The sequence below is a fragment of the Musa acuminata genome, chromosome BXJ2-8 (assembly GCF_036884655.1).
Source record: "Musa acuminata AAA Group cultivar baxijiao chromosome BXJ2-8, Cavendish_Baxijiao_AAA, whole genome shotgun sequence".
Lineage (NCBI taxonomy): Eukaryota > Viridiplantae > Streptophyta > Magnoliopsida > Zingiberales > Musaceae > Musa > Musa acuminata.
Window position 1 is genome coordinate 6335698 of NC_088345.1, and position 11996 is coordinate 6347693.

An 11996-nucleotide genomic window follows, 5' to 3' on the forward strand; every position below is an offset into this window, starting at 1 on the left:
AAGTCCAAAAACAACAAAAGTGAGTCATTTCAGAGCATGAACCTTCATGTCATACTTGATTGTATATTTGAAGCTGAAGTCAGAGATGAAGAGGAAACAAAGAACTAAGATAAAAGGAATCACTACTATAATAATTAGCATTTAGCTCCTAATGTCACATATGTCACTTTAAACTAGGGTTATTTGCACATTGGTATACACATTTTGAACTAATTACCTGTCATTTCTCATCTTATCACTACTTACAACTTGTTAATTTTCTTCTTTATTTAAAAACTAAAAAAGGAATCTCTTCAACAAACAAAGAATTTATGATTATTTAAATAAAAATTTAATATTTGTATACAATTTTAAGTTGAGTAATATTAATTGTATTTCACAGGCTAAGCCAAATTATAGATAGTGACTTGTGCTAGATTCTGACAAAATAGTTCATTAAGGCCACCAATGAAGACTGGGGTACAATTTTAAAAGGAAATGAAGATGTAAAAAATGTGAAGGTTGGGATCAATTAGTAGATAAATTGTTGAATTAAGATGCATGTAATGAATTATTAATGGGTGTCTTTGGATTAGGGAGGTCAGTCACATCAGTGCATGACATCCATCATTTCCAGCATTTTCTCTCTCCTTTGACCATGTACATGCATATTACTTTAGATAACTTGATCAACGATCTTTTATTTTCTTATTGCAGATCCAATGTGAAACAGATCAGTCACAACTTGGGACCATAATTCAACCAAAAGACAATCATTGAGAAGTCTTCTATAAAGGTGCCATCTGTTCTTTTTATCTACAACATCTTTTATGGTTTTGTGATGATAGGTTATTTAAAATAAGTAAAAAGAAAGCATGTGATTTTTAATTACAACAATAAATAAGTATCATTTTGATAGAGGTTGAGAAGAGAAAAAATTTACGAGCATATTCTTTAGGAGACCTCTAGATGAGATAGATAAAAAATATAAAATAATTAATACCAGTGGTACGAGAAAAGATAGAAGAAGATCTTAATAGAATTATAAATAAAGATTTAAATATTCTAAACTTAACTAAACATATAATATTTTCGATAAAAGATTTATATAGTTGATCTCAAATAATTAAAATTTTATGATTTTATTATTATTATAGCTTATAATAACTAAAAAAATATTAATTAAAATTTTAATCAAAATATACATATATTAGGAATGTATACGATAAACTTAAATTGATAGAGATAAATATGAAGATCACTTGTAATTTACCTTAGAAATAATACATCACAATTGTTATTATTATAACAATACACTAATATCATTCATATACATTCCGTTTGTTAACGTCAATCCAAATAATAATAATAATAATAATAATAATAATAATAATAATATCTGGATTAAAAGTAGACGACTTTAGGCTCACTGTCATATTGGGAGGTGCCACATCATGATCGTGATCATGATCATCGCGCCGTCATCACGGTCGTCATATCTATCTATTGATTAAGATGTCAACTCACAACGGTTCACATCATCCGTCGGTTTTCCCACAGCTAACAATCTCCCATCCCGACCGTTCGATCTTCCACAAAGCAATCATCACCTTCCGCACTCCATCTTCTTCCTCTTCTTGCCGTAGTATGTAGTCGTCTATATATAACCAAGAGTGTGGTAAAGATCCCATTTTTGTAGAGGCAGGGTGGGAGAGCGAGAGCGATAAACCGTGACAAGGGAGGTTTGCTGCTGTCCGGAGGGATGCCGATCGTTGATTCCGAGTCCCTGCGCCGCTCGATTCGCGAGAAGTGGAAGAAGGTATGGACCAAGAGGGCTCTGATGGGCTTGGTGTTGGGCCAGTTCGTTTCCCTTCTCATCACCTCCACCGCCTTCTCCTCCTCCGAGCTCGCCAGGAGAGGTCCCTCCCTCGCTTGCTTCTCCCTCTTCTTTCGATTCGGTTGTCTTCTTTTTAGGCGATTCGTTTGTAGAAATGCGGTAAGGGTGGGGTTCTTTTGAGTCCTTTTTGGTAGTAATCTGGTGAAGCGGGTCGTTGACTTGCGACGTCGTCTCTCTTCTTTCGATGCCTATTTTTCCTAACAAAGGTGGCTTTTTTCTTTCTTTTTTGGGAGGTAATCTGACTTTATGTGATTTCCTGAAATTTTTCGTTGTGGTCGGACATCCTCTCTTTCTTCTCCCTCTTCTTTCGACGCTTTTTTGCTTTGTATTTGGGCGAATTTTCCGTAAAGAATATAAATACGTTTTGGTTTGCGTGGTTTTCTGAAGTAGGTCGTTGTTGTGGAACGCAGGCGTGAATGCTCCGACCTCGCAGTCGTTCTTGAATTACCTTCTCCTTGCAATATTTTACGGCGCTTATGTCATCTACCGAAGGCGGCCACTTCAGGTGCCGTACTCGCTCGCTGCTTTTGCTTTTCCTTTAATTGCTTTAATAGGTCCAAAAAAAACTTGCACTTTAGCCTCGTTTTAGATTGTACGGGGATGCTGTTTCCTCTATTTTTCTCTTCTAATGTGCATTCGGTTTCTAACAGCAATGAATAATGACTTCATCCGGTAGATTTATATAAAGAATTCTTCCCTGTGGAAAGAATTGTTCCTTTGATAACTTTGCTAGCATATTAGATTTCTTTCGCTATCACCAATTTAGTTATGTTGACAAATTTGGGATTAGCTTCTAGTTCGACGAAAAGGTAATTATTCATACGCCATTTGATCTTTTGTGCAGATAAATTGGTACTACTATTTGATACTCGGTATAGTTGATGTGGAAGCCAATTTTATTGGTGAGTACCTTTGGTGATTAATAACAATTATCTTTTGTGGGGATGATGTGCGTTTCTAATTGATAAATGCCGGGCCTCAAGAACATTCTGAGTTTCATTATTTCTTTTATGGTGTCAATAACTTGCATCTGTATTTGGTAAGGCCTTTAGTACTCTGTAAACCAGGTGGTGGAAGATTAATTGAGCTAGCACCGATTGTGACCGTAAGTTCTTGTAACAACTCATGATTGGGATTACAATGGGAATCCTTGTCTAGAATTCACCAAGCAGCCCAAACTGTCCGAAATGGATAAGAGATCTGGGCTTTTGATTTATACACTAGTCAAATAAGTATCATCAAAATTCAATCCGAATACTAAGGGGTTGGTTTCAGGTATACCACCTGAAAACCTGAACCTGATGGGTCAACATGCTTGTACTAACAAAAAAAATTGGTGGATTTTGATTGAATTGTCACGAAAATGTGAACTAAAAGTATCAAAGAAAATCAGACAAATGTTTGTAGGTTCCCTCGTTTTACTACCATAAATCGTGTCAATATTCCAACGCATTTTGATCTCTTACCATTGTATTTTTAAGTAGTTAGTCTCTTCTCATCCTTTAACAATCAGCACTATGCTGCCATCATTACACTGGCTCCATCCTCCTATTGCCATACTGTATCTACTTCTGTTTCTATCTCTTATGCATATTTTACCATAATGCAATATTATGAATTTTACTCAGGCAGGCTTGAATTTTATCAAACCTCATTCCATGGTTATGGTTGAGCTTTATACAATTATGCAAATTCGAAAATTGTGCAACCTGAACTGCCTTAGTAAATATGTTGAACTACTTTATTATATTTTATGTTGTTCACTTGCATAATAATTTTGTTTCTGTATGTTCTTATCAGACATTTTAGCTAACTATATATAATTTGTGACAACTGCCTTCTTTCTCAAACTCATTCTTTACCTGTTAAATTGATTTCAAAGCTACTTAATATTTTTATTTTGAATAGTTGTCAAGTCTTACCAGTACACATCTTTGACAAGTGTCATGCTTCTGGATTGTTGGGCAATTCCATGCGTGATTCTTCTCACATGGTTGTTCTTGAAGACAAAATATGGATATAGGAAATTCACTGGTGTTGCTATTTGTGTTGCTGGCATTGTAATGGTTGTATTCTCCGATGTTCATGCCAGTGACCGTGCAGAAGGTAATTTGCCGCTTATTGCGACTCCTAGTCCTCTTATAATTCTTTTATAATGTTGCTATTAGTCTGTTTCCGCCGCATCAGGAATGTACAAACCTTCATTATTTAGGCAAAACTTTTATAGGCGAAAGTAGGCATGAAGAAGGCCTGAGCAAAGAGAAGCATTGCAACAGAAAGGCTAATATTGCTAACATTATTTGTAAATTTAAGAAAAATAGTGAGAGTATTCGAAGAACTGTAGGATATATTGAGGACAAAGTGGTTAAAGCGATGTTTGAGGTTGTATAGGTCAATTTGGTTATTGTGGGTACATTAGTTAGTATAATCTACCAAAGAAAAGGATAAGAAGATGTCAAATAGCAATGTTGATTCATGAGAAAGTGCAATCTACAAATATTAGCATCTAAGCAAACAATTTGTTCCAGGCTTGCAACAACACCAGTGACGGCCCTTGGAAGATAGAGCTACCAAATGACACCACTGATCTTTAGAACCATTACAGGAGAGTTTGATAGATCTGGCACCAGTGAAAATAGCATTGTTGATTTAAGAGAAAGCACAATCTATAATCATGAGCATCTAAGCAAACAATTTGTCGCAGGCTTGCAATAACATCAATGATAACCTTGGTAGACAAAGCTACCGAGACCATAGATCTTTAAAACTGTCTTCATAGATCTGGCAATAATGGGTGTGATAAAAAACTGGTAAGAAAAAAAAGATGCATTTGGCCTAATTTATCTCATAAAATCTTTTCATGTTTTATAGTATATGTGATACACAAGAAATTACAATATAGAATTTCATGAAGAAAATCTTGAATTAGTATAATTTTTTATTTATTTTGACTCACATCATACATCATATGCTGCGAATTTCAATGCAGTCTGATCCCTTCCTTTGCTTGCTTAATGAACAGGGCCTTATCTCCAGCCAACTTGACTTTTCTATCTCCACCTTCTAGAATTATGAATTGCATTTTGATTCGTGATTCTTGATCATTTTGCATTCTAGAATGATGTGGTACATCGAGATTGAGATCAAATATTGTGAATCTGATTTATTTTTATATGTACAAATTAATTAATGATAATTAGGAGTTTAGGACATATATTGGGCATATTAAGTGAATTCGCATATTTTAGATCTTCTACTCGGAATTTTTACTCAATTTAAGGCATATCTAAAATACCAAGATACGACATATGAGAAGTGTACATAAAGATCCAAGTAGTTTAAAATGTACTACATTTCATTCTGGCAAGCCAATTGACCCTCCTAAGTACCACAAAGCAAAATAAGTGGTATATCTCATAATCACATTCGAATGATTCAGAAACAGTCAATTTTAGTCAACTTTGTTACTATGCTTAGAAGCGAGTTCATATCTAACAAAATATATAGTGGTAATGTCCGAAGAGCATGCACAATCCCTTCTAAAAAATCCATTTGATTTAGAACATCTCTTGCTCCAATTATTTCCATGATATAGTGTTACTGTAGCACTGCTACAGTGCGGACCGGTACAGGGCGGTCCGCGTACCGACAATTTGTCGGACCGGTATGTACCGCCCGTACCGGGCGGTACGGCTCGGTACGGCAAACCCTGGTTGGGAATAGTTTGTATCCAGGATCCTTCTAATACATTTAAGGAACTGCAATAATATAAAAAGTCGTTAGGTGATCGACTCCATGCATGGTTTACTAGGTTTTGAATTAAAGCTTCTTGCATTTGTTCAAGGTTCTGAATACTGTATCGTACCGGTGTGCTGATCAGCTGTCAGTATGATATATACTAAGCTGTACCGAACGTACTAACACATGATACACTAAGGTGTACCGATGTATCGTCGGTACTAGTCCTCTATCAAACCAGTACATACCACCCGTACCGGTTCTCTATCGGAGCGATATGGTACGATATTGCAAACCATGCATTTGTCTATAACATTTAATAAGTTAGCAAGACAATGGGGTTTTTAACTTGATAAATATTCTATGTTGGATGTTGATCATTTTAGGATATAGCATTAGTATTACTCCTGTATCTCTTTACTTGCCTCTATTTAACTTTAAACAGAAAGGATTCTTTTATCTAAGGAGACTTCATTTTGACATTGTTCAGGAATTTATTGTCAAGGAGGGCGATAGAATTGAGTTGATGGCTATGCTTGGAGTATTTGGAGCAGTTGTTAGTGCTATTCAAATGTATTCTTGGCCTTTCTGTGCATGTGTGACATTGCAGAATGCAAATTTTATTAGCACGTCCCCTTTCTCATTTATCAGGAATTCTAATCAGAACACTATCTCAACTGCAATATAATTTAACAATGTTTAGATATATGATTAAGAACCTATGTTTAAGTTTCTTAACATCAAACATGATCCTAGGCATTTCTGATTCTTTACTTTTTCACCAAGAATATCATTCCTAGGTAATATCCTTGTTCTATCTGTCTATGTTGTGGTGTTCAGGCTTAATCTTTTGTTTCTGTTAGCATTTAGATTGGATGTTCTGATCATTTACTAAACCCAGCAAGCTGACACTGCAGTATTCTGATTAATAGAAGCCAATTTTTTCATCCTAGTTTTATCATGAAATAAAGTTTAATGATGCAAGCACACACAAAGATTTCAGCTTTGGTTTTTGACAGTTCATATTTAATTTTCTCTTTTCCTTAATTACTCCCAGAACCATACTTGAGCGCAATGAGCTTAAAGATATTAATTGGACAGCTGGTGCAGTAAGTCTCTCTCTCTCTCTCTCTCTCTGTCTCTCTCTCTCTCTCTCATAACACACACATACATCATGCATACAAATGTGCTTAAAATGAGTCATAGACTTATTGTCTGTGAGATCCTTGTCAATTATTTGATTCTGTGATGCTTAAAATCATGCATTTTTCATTTGCTTACCCTGCAGAAAGATTGAAGCTTCTCTTTAGGTTATTTTGCTTCTGTTCTCTATTTGTATGCTTTGATGAGGTTACAAGATGTGGATATCTTGTATGGCCTGGTTTATTTTCTTTTGTGATACAATGTAACAGACGGCTTTGAACTTTTAAGTTCTGGTAGTATGTTGGTAACAATATGATGGTCTGGTTATATTGTTGAATTTGCAACTAGTTTGAGCCTGAGATGTTTCTTGGTAGTTGTTTCTTCATAGTTCATACGATAATATTAATGTTATTTTCCAGTTAATATATTTAATAACTTCTTTTTTTGACCATGTGATTTCAGGTGCTACCATTTCTTGGATTTGCATTGGCACTGTTTCTGTTTTACTCTACTGTTCCCATCATTCTTAAGGTAACATGTTGTATTAACCTCATCATGCATCATCCATAGTATGAGAACCTATTGTTAAGAAAGTTTTGCAATATGGAGAATAATGGCATTGGTCAAGCTTATGCCATCATAGGAGGACAGAACTGACTTCTTTTTGTTTTTTTCGATCTCTTTAGCTAATCTTTGATAATTCCTAAATGATGCTAAATAAAAATTGAATGGATGAACATGTGAAGAATCACAAACATGGAAAACAAACAGGAAGAATTGTACTGTCATTATTTACAGTGGGCATGACATCCTTTTGTTAGGCAAAATTGATAACTACTTCCATTTTATTGTCCCGGGCCAAACTTTTAGGAGTGGGCTTAACTATTATTAGAGTTATATATATATATATATATATATATATATATATATATATATATATATATATAAAATCCTTTCCTAACAATTCAAGCTTTTGGGATTTATGATAATTATTTATGATAATCCGATCAAATTCTTTTTCATGTTATCCCTCATGCACTTGAGGGGATGTTAAAGTTTCATATATGGTAATATATATCGGCATTCTTTATTGTCTAGAATGCCAAAATAGAAAGTACTTTTTAAGTTTTATCTAATCATATACCTACTCCTGCCACTCAAAATGTTACAGTTAAATTATCATCTTAAACACAATCAGTTGTGTTCTTTTTCCCTTCTTGCAAAATCATATTAGGGTCACTAGTCAAAGAATTGAGTACAACTGATGATGGGAGATCCCTACCTCACTCCATGTTTTCCACTTACTGGTTCTTTTATTTATCGATTATCATGCAGATATGTGGAGCAACCCTGCTAAATCTTTCTCTGCTAACCTCAGACATGTGGGCTGTTTTTATCCGTATTTTTGCTTATCACCAGAAGGTTAATGATCTCATATTTTCTATGATCAGTCACTTGTAAAGTTAAGATATATAGAACATAAAGCAATTTGATGTCCCTGCAGGTTGACTGGATGTACTTCATAGCTTTTGCGGCTGTTGCAGTTGGGATTGTGACTTATTCAGGGTACTCATTGCACATGATAGTGTTCTTTCTGCATCAAACACTTTTTCTAGAGAATTAAGCATTTCTCTTTTTGAATCTTTTCATACAGAGGCAAGAAGAAGGATGCAGAAAATGTGCAAGTTGCAGAGGCTAGTGATGAACGGGACAAAATAAAGGATGAAGAAGCTGGAGAGGACTATATCACTCAAGGTTTCACTGCAGCAGTTGAGGGCCAAAGTTCTGAGAATGCCAAGCAACAACCTTTCATCACAATTTCACCCAACTAAGTCTCCATCACGGCGGAAAGCCAACTTAAAAACGGAGGCAAAGGCAAGAAGGAAATGGCTACTGTCGGAGTTATGTTAGGGACACCGATGCCTTGCCATTCTTTCACCGATGAGAACAGATCGAAGCAGTGGTAGCAGCAGCAGTCGCGAATCATCCAAATACAAGTAAACTCCATGGAACTCTTGGTGCCACTGGATAATACTCTGCCAGAGTATCTGCTGCAGTCAATTGTAGCCTTGATGTGTATCTAGTCATGGTGTTACTGCTAGTTCTATCCAGGTGATGATGCTTGGTGAAGCTCTTCTTGCATGCTTGTGTGATCAAAAGAAGGAATCCAGCTTCATTAACAATCTGAATGTATAGGAGTTGGTTTTCTGATCTGTTGACCTTAACCATAAGAATTGTTATCTGCAACTCAAAATTAATGAGTTAATTTGCATATTGCACATTACGAGGATCCCTCACAAGTGTTCATGAATGATCAATAACCTTGAACCATGACCTTCTCTAATTCTGAAGATTCATGTTATTGATGTTTGAGTTTGAAAGTGGGGACATGGTACTTCATTGACCTTGTCTCAGGTGAAAGGTAATGTGTTTTCGTTCACCCTATCATCATCATCATGTTCTTGGGGATATCATTATGGACCTGCAATTCATGTTACATGTGTTTTCAAGCTTAAAATGATAGCAAGATGAAACTAAAGGTTGACTAATTGGCTGTAGGAATTCATGTTACATAAAAAGATTCAACACAGATAAAAACAGATGTGACTATTGCACTACATCTGTTTTCACTGAAGGAAATGACTATATCGTTCTTGTCAAAATGTCTCAATAGCTTCTGAGATTGAATTGTTGGTTGACTTTGGCAAGAAGTGAGAGCTAGCAGCTGTTCAACTTTGAAACCTAAGGATTGGAGGAACTAAGGGTGGGCCAAAGAAGAGTCTGCACATTTCTCGAGATCAACTGAACCATATCTTTATGAACCACTCTGCTTCTTGATTTCCTTTCAGCATAGGATGTTGACACCTCTGCTCCGTGGAGCAGATGACCAGAGCTACATGACCAAAATGCTCCTAATCCACGGTCCAAAATGCTAATCACAGCCCCTCATTGGTGATTCAACCTCTATAAATGCCCTGCCTTTGAAAGGCCTGAAGCATTACCACCTCCACCCTCCGCTCTCTTCACCACCACCACCACCTCCTCCTCCTCTACCCATAGTTTCTTTCTGCTGCAGGAGACTCCAAAGAAAACCGTGAGGGCGGAACATGAAACACCGCGATGGCGCTCTGAGGTGGCAAACGTTGGTGATGGCGATTGCAGCTCTCATATCGGCCAACAATGCGGCTGTTGTGACCGGTGAACAGCCGTTCTTCCACTGGTTTCCACCTCCCTCTCCATCACCTCCAGCATCATCTCCTTCCCCGCTGCCGTCACCCCTGCATCCACCACCTTCTGGCTACAAGTCCCCACCTCCGCCCTTCTTGTCACCTTCAGCATCATCATACTTCTACAACTCTCCACCACCACCACCACCACCACCATATTATTATATGTCCCCACCGACCAGTGAGTCCTCTCCTCCACCTTACTTCTACAGTTCGATGCCGCCGCCACAGGTGAACCGTCCACGCTACCAGTATAACTCTCCGCCGCCACCTTACCACCATGACCCCGTCATTAAGGTGGTCGGCACGGTCTACTGCTACAGATGCTACAACGGGACCCATCCATTGGAATCTCCCCACAAGAAACTCCTCAAAGGTGAGATTTAAGATTATATATATATATATATATGTGTGTGTACATCAATTTATTGATAGTAAAATAAAAAATAAAAAAATATATTATAATATAGTAGAAAAACTAATATTAGAAAAAAAATTATAATGTTGCATTTTTTTTTATACATTTTGTAAACTCTTCCATGAGCTATTGTTATATATATATTCTTAACTAAAGAACATGCACAGGCGCCACTGTGAAGGTGACATGCAAGGCGGGTCGTGAGGAGGTGGTGGCACGCGGCCACACAGACAGCCGTGGAAAGTACAGCGTTGTCGTCGACGGCTTCCCCTACGGGGAGTACGGCGCTGACGCCTGCAAGGTGGAGCCGCAGGGGGCGCCTGATGGATCCGTCTGCAGCGTGCCTACCGGCCTTCATGTCGGAGCGGAGCTCGAGGCCTACTCTATTGGCCGTGGGTTGGTGGTGCTGAAGGCCAAGCCCCTGGGTTTTGCACCGCAAAAGCCTTACAAGGAATGTGAGATGCACCACCACCACCACCACCACAAACCATTGACCCGATCTGCATTGCCACCAAACTACTATAAGTCGCCACCACCTCCGGAGAAATCTCCACCACCACCTTCATCGTCACCTGAACCACCACACTACTACAATTCTCCACCACCTCTTTCACCGTCTCCACCATCTCCATACTACCATCAGTCCCCTTCTCCTCCTATCTACTATCACACTTCTCCACCGCCTCCTTCACCATCTCCACCACCGCCATACTACTACAAGTCACCACCGCCCCCTTTGAAGTCCTCTCCTCCTCTCTACTATGACAACTCTCCGCCACCACCACGATCTTCACAATCCCCTGCATACAGCTATAGCTCTCCGCCACCTCCAAACCACTACATGTCATCACCACAACCTCCACCATCATCTCCACTTCCTCCATATTATTACGAGTCCCCACCTCCACCTTGGGCATCTCTACCGCCTCCTTATTACCAGTCTCCACCTTCTCCAAAGAGTGATGACTCTCCACCACCACAGCTTCCAATTTTCCCACCTTCTTACTACTACAAGTCCCCACCACCACCATCCCCGTCACCACCCCCTCCATATTACTACAAGTCCCCACCACCACCTACTCCATCTCCAGCATCTCCTTACTACTATAAGTCTCCACCACCTCCATCACCATCCCCTCCACCTCCCTACCTCCACAAGTCACATCCATCTTCATCTCCTCCTTCCCCACCAATCCCCTATCTTTACTCATCCCCACCACCACCAACCCCCTACAAGTTAGAGTCTTCCTAGGGCTTTCTTCATGTTCCATGACGTCGTCGATCTTACGTTTGCCGGGCGGGGAGTTAAGAAAGAGATGTTTCAGGAAGAACCTCTGCATAAATGTAGAAGCGAAGAAGAGAAAGACGAGCTTTAAGGGCGACTGTTTCCATTTTGTATGTGTTCTCTCTCTGTGTATTTGCTTTTGCTACTGAAGAACTGTCTGTCTTTTCTCCCTCGGATTTCTTTTACTTTTATTTGAGTTATAGTGTTCTAATTAATAAAATAAAGCTTAAAAAAATATAGTTAATTTATTTATTACTATTTTTGAATATTTTTCTTTATCAACAAATGTAATATAAACGTTAATAAATC

The 11996-nt window shown here is 38.1% G+C and overlaps 1 protein-coding gene and 1 pseudogene across 2 annotated transcripts; both read left to right on the top strand.

The window, feature by feature from the left end:
- The first annotated feature begins 1657 nt into the window (after positions 1-1657).
- On the top strand, positions 1658-9049 carry LOC135618922 (uncharacterized; annotated as a pseudogene). Its single transcript, XR_010489215.1, has 10 exons — positions 1658-1898; positions 2287-2381; positions 2721-2778; positions 3785-4056; positions 6105-6187; positions 6672-6723; positions 7220-7288; positions 8093-8179; positions 8262-8323; positions 8412-9049. The product of XR_010489215.1 is annotated as an uncharacterized LOC135618922 (transcript).
- A 697-nt stretch (positions 9050-9746) lies between these two features.
- Positions 9747-11878, top strand: LOC135618194 (extensin-2-like). Its single transcript, XM_065119055.1, has 2 exons — positions 9747-10360; positions 10570-11878. The coding sequence occupies exons 1-2, from the start codon at positions 9865-9867 to the stop codon at positions 11652-11654; spliced, it is 1581 nt and encodes a 526-aa protein (XP_064975127.1). The 5' UTR covers positions 9747-9864; the 3' UTR covers positions 11655-11878.
- The last annotated feature ends 118 nt before the right edge of the window (positions 11879-11996 follow it).